Source organism: Elgaria multicarinata, chromosome 3 (assembly GCF_023053635.1).
Source record: "Elgaria multicarinata webbii isolate HBS135686 ecotype San Diego chromosome 3, rElgMul1.1.pri, whole genome shotgun sequence".
Lineage (NCBI taxonomy): Eukaryota > Metazoa > Chordata > Lepidosauria > Squamata > Anguidae > Elgaria > Elgaria multicarinata.
This window is the reverse complement of record NC_086173.1, coordinates 134,816,184-134,838,008: the sequence shown is the minus strand read 5'-3', so window position 1 is coordinate 134,838,008 and position 21,825 is coordinate 134,816,184. Positions and strand designations below refer to the sequence as shown.

General features: G+C 42.4%; 1 protein-coding gene across 1 annotated transcript in view; it reads left to right on the top strand.

Annotated features, from left to right (window-relative positions):
• Positions 1-7,793: 7,793 nt before the first annotated feature.
• TAFA1 (TAFA chemokine like family member 1) overlaps positions 7,794-21,825 on the top strand; it is a 404,470-nt gene continuing 390,438 nt past the window's right edge. The window contains exons 1-2 of the mRNA XM_063123424.1: positions 7,794-7,862; positions 10,471-10,591. Coding sequence (XP_062979494.1) covers positions 10,474-10,591 — 118 coding nt within the window. The 5' untranslated portion in view covers positions 7,794-7,862; positions 10,471-10,473. The remainder of the gene's footprint in view (positions 7,863-10,470; positions 10,592-21,825) is intronic.

The following is a 21,825-nucleotide window of genomic DNA, read 5'->3' as shown; positions in this document are numbered from 1 at the left end:
AGAACACACACAATGGTCTATCTGCTAAGGGCTCTTTTGTTCCTCTCAGTGAGATCACGGACAGGGCAGTGAGGAGACTGAAAGAAGCCCCGTCGAATTAACATTCCATCCCACTACTCAAAGCAACATGTCCCATGTTTTTATAGAACTTGTCATGTGCCTGGCAGCAGATGTCAGCCTCGGGGGGGGGGGGGACACGTTATTGGCACTAATTCCATTGTATGTTGAGGGAGCAGCACTTTGCTGAACAGGAGCTATATTGCAGGAGTGGGCAGACTTTAGGCTTCAGGGATCCACTTTGTTTTCCACTAAAAACCTGAGGTCCACCAACCAGTGGAGGCTGGTGAGTCCAATGTCAGTGGGGCAGTGAATCCACTCTGGGTTTCAGTCGGAACCAGTCAGAACTCCAAGGAAGCTACCCAGGGTGCTGAACCTGTGGGGATTCCCCCCATTTAGCCCCATATCCTCTCCCCCAGGCACATACATAGGCCCCAAGAAGACAACCAATCCCCCCCCCCCAGGGACACTGAATGACCAAATTGGCCAAGATGTTATGGGGGTGGCCCTTGCATCCCCCCCAAAGGGGCTCCCCCTAAAGGTGCAACCTCTTTGGCATCATCCCTGCTTCTGGACTAGCAGATAAGGCCTTTCCCCACAGTCAAGCCTAGCTGGCTCAAGTTTTCAGTCACCTGGGGAGGTTTCCCTTCTCTTGCCAGCTTCTCCTGATAGCAGGGGCAGTAGCAATGCAGCACACAGCAGGCAACAGACCAGGCTGGCAGTTGGCAAGGAGAAAGCTCACCTTCCCTGAAAGGGTGTCCCTGGTTGCTTGTCTGTGGCTGAGGTTTTTAATTTTAGATTAAAGCATGCATGTTTACTAAGTTTGATTAGCAGCAAGCAGAACCAATACAGATGCTGGCATTTGGAGCACAGTCATCAAGGGGACCAGTGTGGTAAGAGGACTGTCTCTTTGCTACTTCAGTTTCCTAATTGGCCACATACCCATGAAGGCAGCATCCAATTGGCTGAGTTTACTGCTACTCACAGGGGGAGGAGGAATGGAGTTGGGGGAGGAGGAGTGGAGCTGGGGAATGGAGCTGAGGTGGGGGAGAGAATGGATCTGGGGGAACTGCCATCCCACCCCATCCCATCTCTGAATAAAACAGAAGTGGGGAAACAGGTTTGGGCTTGCAGGGAAGCAGTAAGAGTCTGACCAGGAAGAGGGGGCTCCCCAGAAAGCACCTTGCCTGCCCCAATCCTCAAACCTGGCAGTGCCTCTGTACAAAGACCAGTCCTTAAATGCTGTGTATTTCTATGCGGCACAACATTTAGCTTTACCTTGGGGGCCCTCTCTCTCATTCAGTTTTGAAACTCGATTAAGGGGAGTGCTGCTTTTGCAGGAGGTTTTCTGCGTTTTAAACAGATTATTTAAACACAGACCTTATTTGCACGATAACTGCAGTGTACCATTGCTTATATATGCCACTGTGGGCTTCAGCGCCCATGGGTACCAGGTTGCCAATCCAATCCCCCACTGCCGTGGTTTCTTCTGTTGTCCAAACCAAGCAGGATATTGCACTATGAAAGTGGTATATAAAAGGCAAGGGCCACACTACTGCTTTATAGTGGTACTGAAGTGCACTGACAACTGTTGGGGCCCATTGACATATACCATATACTGCTTTCATACCACTATGTCCTGCTTGGTGTGGCTCCTGCCTTTTATATACCGCTTTCATCCTGCATGGTGTAGATGAGCCCATAGTGAGGTACCAGATTGGGGAAGGCTGGCCAAGAATAGTGAACTGCATCAAAGCTCAAAGTCTGTTGGAGGGAGGGGCCACAGGCTCAACCTACACAATAAAATATGATGGTGCCAAAGGAGACATTAAAAGTCATGCAAGAGTCTGCGCTACATCCTCTAATGCTTCCTGTGCTCTTTGACATCCCTGAATCTTAACAAAGAAGGATATTTGCCTCAGGGTAATTACTACAGCAGGTTTTTTTCAATATATGGTAAGCATCATAATTTGTAAGATAGACTGCTAACAACTGCCACTTGTGAACCATCTATTCTAGAGGAATTCCACTGATTCAGTGCAGGAATGAGGCAGATGAAATTATTTGTGACTTTCAGGCAGTGTGAATGTTACATAGTGAATTCAAACTTGCATTTCGTTTTGTAGCCTGATGTATTGGCCACTGTAGCATGCCTTTATACCAAGACCTTGTATTTATTGAAAATGATGCAATTGCATCCTAACCATGTTTAAATGATACAACCGAATCCTAACCATGTTTACATCTAGGGCTAACAATAAAAAATAAAGCCCATTAAGTTCAAGGAACTGACATTCAAGTCAGATCAAATGCACTCCTGTGCATGTTTGCTCAGAAGTATGCCCTACAGAGACGAATGAGACTTGCTCCCAAGTAAGTGCACATAGGATTGCAGCTTTAATGTCATTATTGTCAGGATAATATATGTGAAGGGGGTGGAGGCAGAAGTAGTTCATTCCTGTAAATGACCACTTAAGTTGTTGGCATCAAATAAATGACTGCAATAAATTGTTCTTTATGTCAAGCCTGCATGATAGGGTAGGATGCAGAGGAAGGGGAAGATATTTTATTCTTTCCCATCACATCCTGTGCTGTTTCAGAATTAGAAGATGTGGTATACGGTCTGCCAAAATTAACTGCTTTTAATTCCCATTAATTCCAACAAAGGAGATTTAAGCACCTTTACCAACTCTCACCGTTGAAATCAGTGGCAGATAAAGCAAGGTTAATTTTGTCTGGCTTGTGCCAATTTAAAAGTATATTCAAACTGGGACTTCTCTCACTCTCCCTATGCCTTCTCCATTTTCCATATTTTCTTTGTTTTCCAACCTGACAAATCCAATATTCTTTATGAACATTGAACACATCAGGGTTTTTAAAAATTCGATATTTAAGTCAATTCGGTGACATTTGGCATTCACATGCGAATGTTAGTAATCCCAGACCACTTTTGTGAATATGCAAAAGCCCAAGAGATATGGAAGTAAATGTTGACAATAACCTAATTGTGATTGTCAGTATTCACTTGGGTATGCCCATAAAGTGCTGAGATAGATAGATATTCATAGAATTCATGTGGGATTGGCTGCATTCTCACATGAATGCCAACAATTACTAAACTCGGGACAGTCACTGGAAGAGATATATATTTCAGTGGATGTCCAAAATTGTTATATGTCCATTTTCCTGACATAACTTAGGGTGCTTCCAGATGGAGGATGCCTAGGCCTAGCAATCAAAAGGCATTGTACAGCTTTTCTTTCTTTCTTTCTTTCTTTCTTTCTTTCTTTCTTTCTTTCTTTCTTTCTTTCCAGACTGTTTTTCTTGTAAGAAAAAAGGTGGAAGCAGTTGGAAAATATGGTAGGGCTATAAATTGCCTGGATCCCTTCCCCATGGAATTCCATGGATGATGCCATCTGATTGCCCAAGCCTCACCTGGAACCACACAGGTGAATTGTATTTCAGAGACTAAGGGGTTTTCCATATGACACTTTTATAGAATGATGCATCCAGTGGAGGCTGGTGGCGCTGATGTCAGTGGGTGCTTCATACCTTGGATAGCTCCTTTAGAGTTCTGACTGGTTCTGACTGAAGCATGAAGTAGGTTCACCACCCTACTGACATCAGAGCCACCAGCCTTCACTGGATCAAAGAGCCTGGGCCTATGGGCCCCAATCCCAAATCTATTTAGCAGGACCCTGAGTGTCCATTTGTGCAAATTGAAGGTTTTTTCCTTCTTTTTTCTTTTCTTAGCTTAATTTCCATGCAAGTGGCAGTTTTCAAAAGGGATTGCAGCTGAGGAGGGGAAAACTCCCCCCCCAAAAAACCGCCCCTCCAGTATAAGCTTCCCCTCCCTCTAAGCTTTATTGCATGAGGGTGAGCAGAATTTGAAAGGGCTCATAAAAAAAACCCAACCTTACTAGGCACCCTTTTTTGTGTATTTTTACGCTGTTCACAAATTAATTGTAATTGAAGAGGAATTACTGATTTAGGTTGATGTGGTGGGTGAGGTACAAATTAATTAAAGTTTTTTTTTAATTTGTTGTGATTTGGATGGGAAATTAATTGACTGTCTTTGCCGTCTGCAAGATTTCAGTAAATCCTAATAATCATTTCTAAATTGGCAAGGGCCCACCACCGCTTCTATTCCACAACTGGGGTCCACCATTTGTGCAACTAAGATTTAATGCTCCCAGGGACAAGTCCCCAAATAAGCAGACGTGAAATTAGCTTACTTTGGCGAGTCTGCCAAACCACATTGTTCCAGAAATGACCATTTCCACTCATTTCGGGTTGACCTTGGAAGTGCTAAATCTCCATTGCACAAGCGGTGAGCGATGCTTGCATAACAGACCAAACAGGGCTGGACACTTGTGGACAGTCACCATTGAATACTGCCCACAGATATAAATTAGCATATGTAAATTGTATGCAGATTGGTCAGGTGCCCTAAATCTTTTAAGTGCCTAGCCAACACCTTTAGTGTCATCATTTATTTATTATGTCCTGGACGGGGTTGCACTCTCCCTAAAGGATCGGGTCTGTAGTTTGGGGGTGCTCTTCGATCCAGAACTGTCACTTGAGGCACAGGTGAACTCAGTGGCAAAGAGCACCTTTTATCAGCTTAGGCTGATATACCAACTGCGCCCTTATCTGGACAGTGATAGCCTAGCTACAGTTATCCATGCTCTGATAACCTCTCGTTTGGATTACTGCAATGCGTTATACGTGGGGCTGCCTTTGAAAACGGAAGCTTCAGCTGGTACAAAACAGGGCAGCCCGTTTACTAACAGGGACTGGCTGGCGAGATCACATTACGCCAGTCCTTTTACAACTTCATTGGCTGCCAGTCCAGGTCCGGGCCCGATTCAAAGTGCTGGTATTGACATTTAAAGCCCTAAACGGTTTGGGGCCAGGTTATTTGAAGGAACGCCTCCTCCCATATGTACCTACCCGGACCTTAAGATCATCTACAGGGGCCCTTCTCCGTGAGCCCCTGCCAAAGGAAGTGAGGCACGTGGCTACTAGGAGGAGGGCTTTCTCCGCTGTGGCACCCCGGTTGTGGAACGAGCTCCCCAGAGAGGTCCGCCTGGCGCCTACACTGTACTCCTTTCATCGCCAGCTGAAGACCTTTTTATTCACTCAGTATTTTAACACTTAATTTTAACTTAAATTTAAATTATACTGTTTTAACTCTGTATTTTAACCTTATATCAATTTTGCTGCGTGGTTTTATCCTGGTTGTGCTTTTTATATTGTATTTTGTATTTGTATTTTTAACTTGTTGGTTGTTTTATGATGGTTTTAATTTTTGTGAACCGCCCAGAGAGCTTCGGCTATTGGGCGGTATAAAAGTGTAATAAATAAATAAATAAATATTTATTTATTTATTTATTTATTTATTACACCTATATACCGCTCCCACAGCCAGGGCTCTCTGGGCGGTTTACAGAAATTCTAAAATTGAGGTAAAAACAAGTATACAAAATGTAAAACTCTAAAACACAGAACATACACACATAAAGCATTAAAAACCGATTAAAAACTAAACATGTGGGTAATTAGGATGTGCCGCCATATGCCTGGGCAAAGAGGAAAGTCTTAACCTGGCGCCGGAAAGATAGCAGCATTGGTGCCAGGCGAGCCTCATCAGGGAGATCATTCCACAGTCTGGGGGCCACCACCAAAAAGGCCCTATCCCTCGTTGCCACACTCCGAGCCTCTCTCGGAGTAGGCACCCGGAGGAGGACCTTAGATGTTGAACATAGTGACCGGGTATATTCACGTCGGGAGAGGCGTTCCGTCAGGTATTGTGGTCCCAAGCCGTGTAAGGCTTTATAGGTCAAAACCAGCACCTTGAATTGGGCTCGGAAACATACAGGCAGTCATGTGCCTCATTCGCGGAATTTAATGGAGGCAGGGAGCAGATATAAATATTGGCAACATGTAACCCTTCCATGTTTTCCCACTATTTGTTCCATCCTTTCCCTTACTGCATAAAATCTGTTAAGAATGAAATAATGGGAAAAGTTGCTAGGAGCCCTAAATCTGGAAGCACACTGAATTTTAGGACATTCACACAAATCTGGAATTGTTAATATTTATGTATGAATGTTAATATTCATCTGATGTGAGACATTTGCTGTAACCTACCTATTTCAGTAACAACGTCTAGAGCTGTGTTATCCTGTTGCAACAAAATCAAAACCAAAAGAACCTTATATCACCTTACACTGGATCCATTTATAACAGTAGTGACAACTCTTGGGGCCCAGGACACACACCATATACAGTTTTCAGACTGTTTTCAAAGTGTCATATCCTGCTTGGTGTAGATCTGGCCTAAGAGATGGTCTATGCTTTCATGGACAAGAAGAGACCCATGAAATGTTATGTAGCATAGATTTCTGATGACGTGGACTCTAGTCCACAATTAAGAGTTACGCCACAAGAAGTCTGTTAGTCTTTAAGGTGCCAAAAGAATGTTTTGTTGTATGAGCTACTTGAGCGGGGAGGGCCAGTCACAAATCCATTCGAGGTGCAGTGTTGGCTGGTGGCTCCGGTTTCGATGGGGCTGTGATTCCATTCTGGGTTTTAGCCCGAATTCTGAAGGAGCTATTCGTGTGCTGAACCCATTTTGGGGGATAGGGTTCAGCACCTGGGAGAGCTCCTTTAGAGTTCTGGCTGTTTCTGACTGAAATTCAGAATGGATTCACAGCCCCACCAAAACCAGAGCCACCAGCCTCCATTGCTGAGATGGTCCATGTTCACACGTGCTAGTGTCACCATTCACAAAATCCTAGGCATTCAGTGTAAGGTTGATCAAGGTGGAGTATTCAGACACCCCCTTTCTCTGATAACTAATTCGGCGTCTGTCTTTGTTTAAAAGAAGAAGTTCCGTTCCCACGGTAGGACTCTAGTTGCTTTCCAGACCAGCTGGTTCCAGAGTGCTCCCCCTCCCTTCTCCTTGGTGGTACAGGGAGGAGGGAGAGAGAGAGCCAGGCTGAGTTGCACAGATTGCGTTGCATAAATGCTTAGCCCTGCCGGTACTTAAAAAGCAGCCTCCTCTGGAGTAAGGAGGAGACCGGGCAGGTGCGGGGAGGCACTTCGCTGCTGCTGATTGCGAGAAGAGGGTCGTGTCCCTTTAAGACATGTGATACTTTCCCGAGCCTGGGATGTATTGAAATAGACTATCGGTACTTACAGCGCTGTATAGCCGATCTGTGCTTTTCTACGTACATCTGCTTTTATTCTGCGTTGAGTGCACTGGAGAGAGAGAGGGGGTGGGGGGGAGAGAGCAAGAAAGAGAAAGACGGGCTGGTCTGTCATTAAACATCCACCGATGCTCTTCTTTAAGTGCCCTGGAAGCTGCAAATTATCTCAAGATCACTTCAAAGGTCTCATCAAGCAGAAGGTGACGCTCGGAGATGATTTAAAGGTGAAAATGACAGGCTTTCTACCCCTCAACCCTTGGCTACTTTTCTGACAGCCTGTGCCAGACGGAGGCTGAAAAGCGAGAGCGTGTGGATGTCTTCCTTACTCTTGGAATAGGATTGTCAACGGGAGACAGAGAGCGAGAGCGAGCGAGCGAGCGAGAGACCAAAAAAAACAAAAACCCAAACACCCACTTTTCGTTTTGCACCTCCTAAATAAACGGGATCCTGATCGAGAAGATTGTTGGTGAAGCTGATTTTTTTATTTTTTTATTTTAATCCCCCTATCGTGGTGCAGATGGATTTTAAAAAGTCTTAAAATCTTTCCAATGAACGCTCATAGAGCACTCTGCTTGGGGTTGGAATACTCAGGTAAGGAAAGCTTCTCCGAGGACTCGAGATAAGCCTCGTCTGATCCGACACTGAAGGGAATAAATATCAATTTAAAATAGGTGTATTCAGGTGATCTCTCTGTAGAGGAGGAACGACGGCTAGGGTTGAGGGCAGGGGCAGGGAGCAGGCAAATGAACCCACTTGGCGGGGGGAGAAAAGGTTAGCAAGGAGCGCTGGGGCTCGGCGAAAAGTGGATTAAAATAATTTTGTTTGAAGATGGATGTTAAGAGACTGGGGAAAGGATGGATTTAAAAGCCATTTCTTGGACGTAGTTAAGGAAGGAGAGAAAATGAAAGCGTGATCAGCACACCAGAAGCTCCGGAAGTTGATTTGATTTGATTTTATCTTATTTTATTACCACCACCACCACCACCACCCGCGTTTCTCTCACTGCTTGGCTAAGGTCTGGTAAAAGTTCAGGTTCAATCGGAACACTTCCCTCCTTGAAAGATCAACGTCAGTTTAAGAGTCACCTTTTCCCTTTAATTTCTTTGTTGATTGCATCAGAGCGCCAGAAAGAAAGAAAAGGGAAAAAAGAGTGTGTGTGTGTGTGTGTGTGTGTGTTGGGGAAATACATCAGTTTCTAAATACACCTGGAAGAGCATTGTGAGGAAAGAGAGGAGGAAGGGGGGGTTGTGGCTTGTGTGGTGCGTTGTTGTTGAGGATGAAGGAAGCAAAAGGGTGTGGGGTGTGTGTGTGAGTGAAGAGAGAGGTATACCATAGACAAAAGTAAACAGCAGGAGAACAACTATTTATATACTGGGTAAGTATGTCAGATTTATGTAGACAGGAATTATATTGCACCCTGCTGATGAAAATCATGTTTTGCTCTTTTGCAGTTAATTATGTCTCTCCTTTGAATCAAAAAGTTAGGTTTTATCCATTCAAGGGTGGTTTCCCCAACTCCCGCCCAAAAGAGCCCTTTACATGCCTGGAATTAAAAACTAAAACACCCACTGGCGTTCTGGTCCAAACGTGACACTTACACACCACTACTGATCGGAAGGTGGTCATTTTATCCTTAACAAGCTGTGGGAGTGGGTCACTGCTGTCTCTTTTTTGTAGTCTAAGCCCAACCTCCACAAAATCACAGAGGCGTTCGGCAAGAGAGAGAAAAGGGGTTTATTTGAGCTAGAAAGTCTTTTCTCCCTTCCTCTTGGGGGTGGGGGGAGAAATGATGTTCAGCTGATTGGATTATTAGATAGAAAATGCCATCTTGTCATTGGCTGACGAAGGAGTGCGCCTGAAGTTTGATTAATTTGGCAATGTGAAATGCAGCAGAAGGTGTTGTTAAAAAAACTGGACATTGCGCAGCATCGCCAAGGCTTAAAAAATCTGGCAATCCTTGAAGGAATTGGAGAGAGGCTGTCCAACTTGTAAAGTTTATGGTCATAGTCACACATGCGTGCACGCATGCACACACACAACAATTTGAACAATAATAGATGTAAGTACAGAAATCCAGGAAGGTATCAGGCAAAGACATATGACACAAAAAGAAATCTCTTGTTTTTGTAATGATTCCTTCCCATTTTTTTTTTTTAAATCAATTTGATTTCGGAAAATCCCTTTTTTTCCTACCTATGAAATTTAACCTAGTCTTACAAACTTGGGGCAAAGAAGAAGTAGCTGATTTATTTATTGAAAAATGAATCTGGAGATTGGGAGAACCTGATTCTGAGAAACAATTACTTTGCGTAGCAGACAACATTGCAATTAAAAATTAATGGCTTTAGAAGTTAAAAACACTGCAGTCCCAACTGGAGAGGTATTAGACTTGCCAGATTGCAAAGGCAGAGTGTGTTTAAAGCATATCTTGGCACTCAACATGAAGTTACTATTTACAACGTGCTTTATGAAGTTCTGAGACTGCCCAGCTAGATTCATCTCTCTGTGCAAGTCAATAGGCACCTTACGGTCTTAAGATGCAACTGTCCAAAGCGATGGATGCTTTGCGGCTATGGTGCTACCGTTTCCTGATCAGTCAAAGGCGATGATAAGAGAATGGGCCTGAGATGCCCCCACTGTGCTTCATCTTGTTGTTATATTGTAGAATGGAATAACTCTTGCAAACCAGGGTGGTCCTTTAAGATAGTTGCCAGCTACCCTTGCGTATCCAGTCAGAAACCAAAGAAAACATAGCTCTTTGTTAAAGATACGTGTGACTACAACATTTCTTTTTCATTCCTCAAAAGGATAAACAGTGGAGACATGGATTTCTTAGTTTCTGTCCCAAGGGTGCCCTGTGGAACTTTAAGGACAAACACATCTACTGCGGCATGGGCTTTTGTAGGCTGAAACCTCTACCAGATGCATCTTGGCTTCCGTTAACCTTGGTCTTCTTTTAGCAACAGTTTCATTTATGCCCCTGAATTATTAAAAGTTAATCTAGATGCAGACATCTTTCTTACCTTCCTTTGGACACGGTCTTTGTTATTTGACAACTGCAGCTTAGAGGAAGGGGTGGGAAGAGAAAGGGAGCAGCAACAAAAAGGCCACAGTGGGTTCAGATGCAAATAGCCCCTGTGGGAGCAGAATGTGGATTTGCTTGCTGTGGATGCTAATTCTTGTCTCACATTTCCTTTAGAGAATGGCCATGGTCTCTGCAATGTCCTGGGTCCTGTATTTGTGGATAAGTGCCTGTGCCATGCTGCTCTGTCAGGGGTCCCTTCACCATACTTTTCAGCAGCATCACCTGCACAGACCAGGTAGGACCAGCCACGTGGTGGATACTGTTAGATGCGGCCACTTTGTAATTTTGGAACAGAGCAGAGATACATAAGTACATGCATGAGCATGTCTGTATAATCTGTTTTACATCTACAATTCTATAAATTGCTTGCCTGTATGACACTGTAATCAATTAATATTTACTCGCCTGGTGTGGAAATACACTACCTATTTAGGTGTTCGTGCATTTCTCAAATTACACAGGAGGATCACCATGGGAAACTCATTTAGATTATAATACAATCTTTTTCTTATTACGTGATTGTGTTTGAGTGCTAAGAGAATAAGCATTCTGTGGAGAAATCATAAGGTTATATAACTGAAACCATTTTGATTTGGCTGTACATTTACCAGTTGAAGCACAAGGCTTATTGATAGATAGAGATAGCCCCCATTGCTTGCATACAGAAGTTATGGTGCTTGTATTATGAGGATCTGAGAGTGGTAGGTGGGAGTAGTATCTTTTTCAGTAGCATATTTTGTGTAACCGTCTATGGAATGATTGGGGAAAACCACAAGGAAAAAGCTATGCATTGTACTTGATGCAGAATCTATTCAAGAATGTGGTGAAACCCCTTTAGCGAAGTTACAGCACGATCCTATACATGCCTACTCATAAGCAAGTCCCATTGTCAGTGGGACTTACTTCCAGGTAAGTTTGCCTAGGTTTGTAGCTTAAGCCACCCCTTTGAGACATTTTAAATTCATCCCTTATGAAACTATTCTTCCCAGAATGATTACACTGGGTTTAAAGTTGTAAACAATGGTGGGATTTGGCCTACATTTGTCAAAGAATGTTATTTCTGGTCATTGGTGTGTGTGTGTGAGAGAGAAGGTAAACAATATGTTTGATGATACAGTGTACAATATTTGTAATGATGCTCAGTGGTTAAAGGAGCAAAACGGGTTTTTTTGTGTCGGTAATAGAAATCGATTAAGGTAAGATTGAGTGTAAGATATTTCATTACATTGCCATTCCTCAAGCGGAGACCAACAATGTAATATTTCAAGGCTGACTATTCATGTGAAACTTGCTTCATAGGTTTACTCTCCAGGAAGTGATCAATTTGGATATTGTGCATTTTATAAACTAGGAAAAGCCGCCTCTTAGAGGAAAAGAAGGGGACTTTTTTTCTTCTTCTTTTTCTTGGAGTTTCAAATGTGAAATGTATTGATGGTTAATTTTAATGTATTATCTAAAAACTTTTTAAAATTTGTGAGAATGGATGGGTGAAATAATGACATCATGTCCTATGGAGAATACCACTATGAGTCTAATAGATGGAGAATTCAACTATAATCTTCATAGGAGCAGATATTGAAGATGAAAACTTGTGGTTGTTTTCTTTTTAGGTGTACTCTAGGCCAGAAAATAATAGCCTAGGACTCTTCTGACTTTATAAATGTCTTAGAAACTGGACTGAATGATTCTCGGAAAGGATCATGAAGAAATTATTCATTGAGAACTTTCCCTAGATAAAGCCCATGAAAGGCAGTTGCATACTAGTCTAGCTGTAGTCATATAGCTGTACTTTTATACCACTCATAATGCTAGTGGAGGACAAGATCCCGGTGGATTTTGCTTCATGGCCCATATTCTTAGTCTCAAACTTTGATTGATCGTGCCTGCCTTATGGCTTCCATCACTGTCATGTTAATTGTTAGGAGGTAGAACAACCAGTTTGGATGTCTTCCTCTGGGAATCATCAAGGGAAGTAAACAAAGCACCTATAAAAACAGAAAGGTACTCATGATATGACACCAGTGGTGGCACAATGGATAACGAAGACACTAAAAAACAAAAGTCAAAAGGAAAATGTAATCACATCTTTGAACAATCAATTGAAGAAAGAATTGAAACGGTGAGAGAGAGAGAATGAGGGATAGGCATTCTGGGTGTTTTGCAGCATTTGCCTAAGCTTGAAAAATCACCTTCTTTATGAAGCTAGAAGAGTACAACACAGGGCGCATACAAAGTATTGGAGAAATGGGAAATATGACATGTCTTTCACAGGGGCTGTTGTGATACAGACAGAGGGAAGGTTTTACAGCTGCCTCATCACCTGCTTAGGAACAGCAGAGCTTTTTCTCTTGTGAGACTTTCCGAGGCAGCCAGCCTGCACCCTCCATGAGTAAGATTGATGGTGTTCTGATCCCAGGCAGCCAATTTCAGTGTTTCAAGAAATAATCCACTACTTCGACAGATGAGTGGAATTTGACAGAAATGTTCACCATGGATTCAGGTTGCTCCACATCTGGATAGGACAAGACATTGAGGGTCCTTTAGGAAGACACACTTAGAGGTTTTTAGTAGAGGGCTGTGTGTGTGTGTGTGTGTGTGTGTGTATGAATTGTGGTCTGATTTGAGAATGCAAGTGGAGGTTGCCCATAAAAAGAAACGAAAATGTGTTAATGATGAAAATGAACAGCTATTTTAATATATTCAGCTACAGTCCCCAAGCGATTGCTATTTTTCATATTTATATTATTAGGAATGCATCATTTACTTTGAGTTAGCCACTTTGAGTTAGCCACTGTTTAAGGAAGATTAAAACACTGTGTCGAGGAAAAAAGTGAATAAAAAATTGGGGAAGATGAATATATGCATAATTTTCCAATTTAATACTGTTGTATTAGAAGACTTTTCTATTTTTAATAAGGTAAAAACAGCTGTAATTAATCGTCTAGCTTACCTCCAACCCAGCCATTATGATCTTTCAACATTTTATGGCAGCCCATAATCATTGGTGGGGTCCTTAATTTGAAAGAGACAAGAGGCCTTCCAAACAATTAAATTCAGCAGTAGAGTTACTGTAGCACAGGAAAATTGAAGAAGACAAGTTCCACTCTGTCTTCTGCATCCTTGGCTTCATAAATTAAAGACCTTCTTTAAAGACCAGTGCACAGCATTTTAAATATCATATGATTTAGTGGAAGCAATCTATTGCTCTTGAATTTAGCTATAAATGGAGCTGTGTGGAGAAAGAAATGATTTCTTTAACTTGAATGGATAGCGTGCTGATTTGGGAATGAAGAACATGGCGAGTTTCAATGTTTTTCCATTACTTGTACAGTATGTGTACAAACACATACGTCCCCATCGTTTATGCCATAAAATGCTTCATGGTGTCTGCTACCCCAATTAGTTTCACAAATGAATTAAGATCCTGGCTTTACACAATGTTACACATGCTGGTTCACATCCATTTCTCCACGTGGAATCTGATTGTTTTCTCTACACTGCACCCTATCATCATCATCATCATCATCATCATCATCATCATCATCATCAATTCAATTTATATCCCACCTATGTATAAATAGTGGCAAAGTGTCTTGTGTTTGGTACAACTAATACCTATACCCATTTTCCACACATGGATTGTTGCCACTAAACTGGAGTGACGCTGCTTTTATTAAAATGCATCATCTGCTCTAAAAGTAGCTGGAATTAATATTGTTATCTGAAAAGTGCAAAATGGCTATGAATTAAAATCTTACTATTTCTGTTCTTCGCCCTTCTTCAAGTTGGTTGTGTTTTCCGCTGCACACCTGTACAGGTACTGCAAGGGATTAAACAAATAACAAAAGGCTGATTTTGGAGGGTTACACACAAGTAAATTGCACCCATGTATTTTGACAATCAACCATTTCCGGCACCCTTCAAGAGAATTATAGGAAGGGGCAGACGATGGTTCTTTGCTAGCTTGGTATGAGCAATGCAAACTGTGTAACATGAAGTTGGGATATCTTGCAATGTAGACACTAATTTACCATGAAGTAGTGTGAAGCTTGAGAAATTCAATCTCTGCAAATTCTGATTCAAATTGATCTGGTCCTCACCTCTTGGACTAATGTGTGGATCAGAACATACATATCCATCTTGGATTATCCCAAGACATTTTGTTCCCTGAGACAAAGGCCAAGAACGCACCTCTTCCATTCCACATACAGAAGCTTGTGAGCCATTAAAAGCAATTAAATCTTACTTCAACACTGGCAATAAGATAGCACCTTGACACCACACTTGAGGGCTGTAGACTAGTTTTGGGGGTGCAGGATAGCCATGTGGCACAGACAACTCTGTCCTTCAAGAGTGGGTAATGCCTGGGGGGGGCAGCTCATGAGGAACTGCTGTTCCCCATTATTTGCCATCCAAGGTGGTTGCCTCACTCTGCCTAATGGTAAGGCCGGCCCAATATTCACCAGATTTTGCACTTTGGAAATTGTGACAGTTTTCCCGGCTCAAAAATAAATAAATAAAAGGATCCAAGTACGTTTTAAAATATGTATTCAAAATGTGATTTTTGTGTGTGCAACTTGGGAAAAGCGGGTCTGTTCAGGAATCTGCAAGTTGGATTAATAGAAATTCAAATTTGTTTGATTGTTTTGCGGATTTTTGCAACAGCCCAGTGGAAGCATCCTTAACTTATGGCTAGGATGTGCAAGTGATTCTACCTGAAAGACACATACTCGGTGTATCTATGTACAATGTGGCTAGAACTAATAATTACTGGGCATGTACCTGATCATTGGTTCTTTACAAGGCAGATATGTAATTGTAACTTAATAAGTCATGATGTTTCATATGTTTTTATGGATAGTGATGTGAGAATTAACTAAAAGCATAGGGGCTGATTTTTAAGCTATTGTGGTTTGGTTAATCCCTCTTGAAAACACATACTTTTGCAATATGACAAGTATACAGTATATGAAATAAACAATATTTAGGAGATCTTTAGGTGATGTTCATTTCCATATGGAACTGTTCAGTAAAGTGTTGCACATCCAAATCAGCATATGGAAACATCCATAGAAAGGGAGTGCAGGGGCCTTGAAGCTGCCCATTAACAGTTAGCACCTGGTCCCTGACTTCCCTACTATGGTGAGATGCATCAGATCTCTATTTAAATTATAGTCATTATTTCAAAATTGGCATTTATATGTATTAGTTGGCATATGCTGATTTTATGCAAACTTTTCTTGCCCTCTTTTTTGGCATTGCATAAGTGAGCCATCCTAACTTGGCTGAAGACCACTTAGGTCATGTTGCATGGAATTGCTTTGGGCTGTGTGAATTGGCCCTTTTAATAAAGATATGATATATGCACATGTATATATTTAATTTGCAATTAAAGTTGCAGCCAATTACATCCCAATGGTCCTTATTTACCAGGAACAATCTGAATTTTCTGACCTCTTCCCCCAGTAAATCATTCTTTCTATTCTGGGTTTTGGTAGGTTTTGAGGCTTCCTTTTAAAAAATAGTCAGTCTGAAATGCTAATCTGCTGTTCTATGGGTTTCAGTCACTACCCCCAGATCCCCAGAAGTGAGTGGGGGATATTGGGCAATGTGGCTCTGATGCAATGGGGGGAGGAATCAAAACTACTGTGGTGAAACAACCCTCTTTTAATAAATACAGCGGAAAATACAGAGAATGGAAATGAGAATGATGTCACTGAAGATATATGTAAAGCAACAGAACAAGCATGTAAAGCCAGTAGCAGAAAGGCAAAGTCAAATCTACAAAGGAGTGACAACTACCAAGGGATATTAGAAATAAAAGCACAAGGAACATAAAGGAAAATGTGTGAGCCTACTACTCACTAAAAATGGATAAGCTGGAAGGGTAAATGGCTTTAATTTCTTTCCTTCGGTCCCTAACAGAATAACGGGACAGCAGTTTTGAGGTATCAGAGTCATGGTAGCTTAGGATTCAATGTTTACCTTTATGCCTGACTTTTAGCTTCAGAAATACTGGGCAGCAGGGTGACAGAGCTAGTTCTGGGTAAAGCCTTGACAGAACGCTCATGCAATATAGCCTTAAGTTATCAAATTCACTGCCCCAAAAGGTGTGGGGATGGCCACTAATTCAGATGGCTTTAAAAGGAGATGGGAACATTCCTATAGGATAATGTTGTAAACAGCCCAGAGAGCTTTGGCTATGGGGCGGTATATAAATGCAATAAATAATTAAATAAATAAATAAATAAGTTTATCAATGATCATGGCTAGGTGGAATTTCCATGTTTGGAAGCAGAATATCTCTGGATATCAGCTACTGGGGAGAAATGGTGAAGTCAGAACTCACAGGGATACAGCGATTTTTGTTTGTTTGTTTTTAATTAGCAAGGATGGTGATCTGCTACCACCACAACCACCCTTCAGAATTCCTGGTTCCCTCTGCACTCCTCACAGTAGCTGGGAGGGAAATTTATTTTCCCAGCAACAATATATTGTTCCTTATTGTAATGCAAAGTATTTGGGGACACTTGCTCTTCAATGGGAAATTAAGATCCATTAGCTTTAGAAAAGACCACCTAGCAGATGGACACTTCTAGAACTACCGTATTTCTTCGATTGTAAGATGCCATCGATTGTAAGACACACACTAATTTCAGTACCACCAACAGAAAAAAGCTTTGATTCTAAGAATAATAATCGCACCTGCAATTCTAAGACGCACCCCGTTTTTAGAGATGTTTATATGGGAAAAAAGTGCATCTTAGAATCGAAGAAATATGGTAGTTCGTTGATATGGATAACACAGTTGCCTGCAATTTTGGACTCTCCTTGGGGGTGTGGCTAAGGCGACTGTCATGATGAATGCCTGCAGTTCAAAATTTACCACTGTACCACTCCTGGGGAGGAAGAGAATAGCAGGGCTGTTGCCTTTATAGTTTCTTTTTGGCCTGCATGGAGACTTCTGGTTGGCCACTGTGGGAAGCAGGATGGATGTTAAGTCGCATCCATTAGAGAGCTTTTAATTTTCTTATGGGTCAAGGCCAGAGCTAGGACTAAGGCTGGTGGGACAAGGATGATTCTAAGGATAAATCTTGAGCCATGGGAAGAGTTGGGATCAATACATGGCACCCTTGGGCATCTGTCATTCTCCAGTCCTCCTGGAAGGACCCACCAGCACTGATGTCTACATTGTTCCTACTGGCAACGAACCAGTTCTGATTGGTAATACTCCTTTCTGCATGGATTCTGGGGTTTGAGGTCTTTTGGAGAGAAGCATCTCAAGTTGCACAACACACTAGATACTAAATTTTGCTATCCCAAAGCCTGGATTTTACATAATTGTTTAACTTTTGGAAACCATTGCAAATGCTAGAGATATGTTAAGTTTGAAACCATATAGGTAGTGTGGCCACAAATGAATCACCAAAACAGAGAACATGCATCACCCCCCACCCCCCAAAAGACACCTATTTGCATAAAATTTGTGTATGCTAATTTATATGCATAGCTGCAAATTTAGAAATTATGATAATTTAAATAGAAATACAGCACATTTCACCATAATGTGGATGACTGTGTCCTTGTGCCTTGCTCAGTCTGGTGTTTAGGTGCCATTGATGGCCAACTTCAAGGCCCAGTTCTTTCTTCTGATGGCGGCCCTATACCTTTATACAGAACCTGGGCTGGCCAGCTTGTCAAATAGTGGATACCATCAAAATTAAGGACTGATCTCTGGCAACCTTTCAAATACAGGACTGTCTTCTGTAAAAGAGGGCACGTGGTCACCCTAGGACTTTCCTCCTTTCCTTTTTGGAACCCTTTGTGATGACACCTGAAAAAAGGCCTACATAACTTGTGAGTCACTCGGCAAAAGGAAACCTACCAGCCAAGTATTGTGGCCTGTCAGTTGTTAATGATCCCTTGTTGTTGTTTGTAGTTCCTGGCAAGGCAGCATAAACAGCAGTTGTATCAAGGTGCAGATGGGTTGCATTTGACTTGAGGGATCACAAGCTGTGCAGGCCTGCTTGAAAGAGAAAAATCTAAACCGGCTGCCCTGGTCTTGCTGGTGCCTTTACACATCAAACTTTGCATTCTTCAAGTGCAAATTCGAAAGCCTGTGTGAGTCAACCAGGGCTTTTCAATACTCGGAGCTGTGTTTGTACGTTGCTGTCATGGTGCTGCAGGAAGGAACGCTTTGATGGTTAAGGCCTTAGGAATATTAAGTGCCTACAAATGCATCATTCAAAGGGAAGATCTGTGTTCTCTGTCCTGGTTATCTCAGATGCTTGCCTTTAATTACCAGCCTACACAGACTCATTGTGTGTTAAAAGCATGTATAGTCTGTTAAAGACATGAATGGGTTCTTGCTCTTATTATTGTATTGTTTTAGTCTTGTTTTTCCACCTTATGATTTTTGTTGATCTCCCCTCTCTCCCCCACCCCTGCTTCTCAGTGTTTCCCTTCCCAGTCTGTCATGAACTGAGATTTGCTGAGAGCTCCCTTCTGGGATTCCACATTTTTCACTTGCTTCAAATGCTATAAACAGGGTTGTTCTCTGGAGCTAAACTTATTTCAGCATTAAAGCAGTGCTGGAAACTCCATCCTACTGTGCTTCAGGCAGGTAACTGCAGCTTGGGCTGCAGTGTAATGTGGATCTAAGATTTTTTCCTCTTGGCCACAGGGACCTTGGAAATGAATGCGAGTAAATGAAGTTACAGAGCATGGGATACTCATTTATGGCCTATAAACTGACGGGAAATGAAAAGGGTTAGTGTGGCACAATTTGGGAATATTCCTTCCAAAGTGAAATGAAGCAACTAGTCGTAGCCAAATGGAGTGTCCATCCTCTATAGAAGAACATTTGATGTATGGAAGGCAACATGCATGTACCCCTGACTTCTCTTCTTAATGTTCTACTACCTCCATCTTGTTTCTTCCCTTCTTCTACAGCCTCTGCAGAACAGAAATGGGGAATATGCAGTAGCTCCTAATTACCAAACAGTGGCAGGATCTACACTACTGCTTTATAACAGTTTACAATGGTATTGATAACTGTTTGGGCCCAGGACTTATTCCATATACCATTTTCAAACCATTTTTCAAAGTGTTATATCCTGCTTGGTGTAGATCTGGTCTGGACAGTGGCTCACCTCCATTTGTGAACTTTTGTTTCAGGGTTGGTGAACTGCACTCCACAGATTCAAATAGACAGGGCCAGTGCTACCATAGAGGCCACTCAGGCGGCCGCCTAGAGTGCCAAGCTAAGAGGGGCACCGGGCACAGTGCAGCACTCACATGTGTTGGCTGTGAGCTGGCCCGGCCCGAGGATTCAGCTGGGCCTGGGTGGGCAAAATGGCGCCCCGCGCCCACCCAGCCAAAGCGAAGCCAGGGATGCTGGGGTGGGGGTGGGGCGGCTCCATGTTCGGACTTCTGGAACCCGCCCGGAAGAGAGAGAGAGAGAATGTTTGGGTGAATGGGGTGCATGGGGTCTTTGAGTGAATGCATGTGTTCATACGTGTGTTTGTTTGGAGTGAGTGATGCTGAGTGTGTGTGTGCGCGCGTGTGTGAGTTGGGGGCGATGATTTGGAGGTGATATTCCTATTAAATAATGCATTTTAGACCCATAGACGTTCCTTTCCAATTTGTTTGCTATAATTGGCATGACGTATTTCTTGCACTTTAAAATAAATTTAGCAGTTTCAAATTTTGTGCTTCTTATTTTTCCAGGAAACATGCGTTCTTAAAAATCAAAGTTGGCATTTTTTGGGTGTGTGTGTGTTGAAAGTAGCTCACCTTTCCTAGGACGCAAAATAGTCTGGCACTGGCCCTGCAAATAGACTCTACTAAACAAACGTACATGTTATATTTAAACTAAGTCCTATACAGAACTCTCTCTCAAGCTATGGCCATTCTCTTCTCAAGCCAGAAGCAGTGGGCATTGTTCTGAACTAATTCCGGGTTCATCCCAGGAAGACAATCCATTCAGGCTGAATTCAGCAGTTATAATATTGTTACAGTGTCCCTTATACTCCCTGAAGGAACTAGAGTCTAATCTGGATGTGCAAATGGGTTTCTAACCTAGTGGGACATGTAGATTGTCCTAGTTCCCCAATAAAAGCAAGGATGCAATCCTAAGCATATGTTTACTTGAATGTAAGTCCAGTGGCTATCAGAATAGCATACTTTCCAAATAACTCTGTTCAGATTACACTCCTATATTAAGCCCAAAGACATTTATTTCATTCAAATGTTATGATCCAAGATTTACAAAACATGGTTTATTGGAAACGGACCACTTGGCCACACAATTCCTCTTTGCTGTCCCTGCCTCTCTTCCCTCTCACATCCAGCTTAATTTAGGCTTTGTCTGTGTTCTTGGTTTTACCCAGCAGCTTCAGATCTTCTCGGATACGAGCCTCTGAAATGTTCCTGGCCACAAAGAGTGGCTTGAGAGTTGGACTGGGAGTTGGCCATGGAGGCTCACTGGGTGACTTTGGGCCAGTCACAGACTCTCAGTCCAACCTTCCTCACAAGGTTGTTGTTGTGAGGATAAAATGGAAAGGAGGAGGATTATATATGCCACCTTGGGTTCCTTAAGGAGAAAAAAGGCAGGATAAAAGGGTGTTGAATCAGACCCACCTGGGGTTCAAATGGCCACATGCCCTTTCCCCTGGGACCAGGTGGTTCCCACTTCCCCCACAACTGCCAATCATTTGGTGATTTCTTGGCTCTTGCAATGTTCACCCCTCTCAATTTTAAAAGGATGAAATGCTCCTCCTAAGGCTTAGTTACTGGCAGTAAGAGTTTAATCTAAAATATGCTGGTAGCTTTGTCCTCCACCTTCAGCCCCACCAATCACTGGAGGCTTCTCTGAAGCTGAAAGTGGCCCTTGGGCTGAAAGGGGTTTGAAAAAACCTGCCTTATGGCCTCATAGATCATGAAGGCCTGTTAAACCCATCTATAGAAAGTTCAAAAGCATTTCATCTGCATACAGCGATGCTTGAACAGAGTGGGATCTGAAGACAAGAGTCTCAGGGTAGAGCTACTTGGGCAGAAGTCAGCTTGAGCAGTTGCCCAGGAGAGGTAATTTTTTTCCTCAACACCCTCCCCTCGCACCCCCGTTCTGGTCTTCTTTATGTTTCCCTCCCTAGACAAGTTTGCCCAGCAGCATAATTGTGAGCTTTAGACTATCAGACTATGCATTTTTAATATTTTTCCATGTTTCAGCATGGCTCTTTTTGTACTTTTTCTTACTGTTTTTGTTTGTGTTTAATTATTGTTGGTAGGTTTTTTTAAATTATTTTTTGGTTTTTCCAAACTTCTTCAAATGCTTTCTTAGTGGAAAGGTGGAAGAAAACCAGCTTAAATAATACATAAATCTCCAAACTATTCCGTAAACCCTGTCTCCCTTCCTGGATACATGGCTGGGAATGTGCATTGGTAAATGTTAAACCCTGAGGAAAAAAG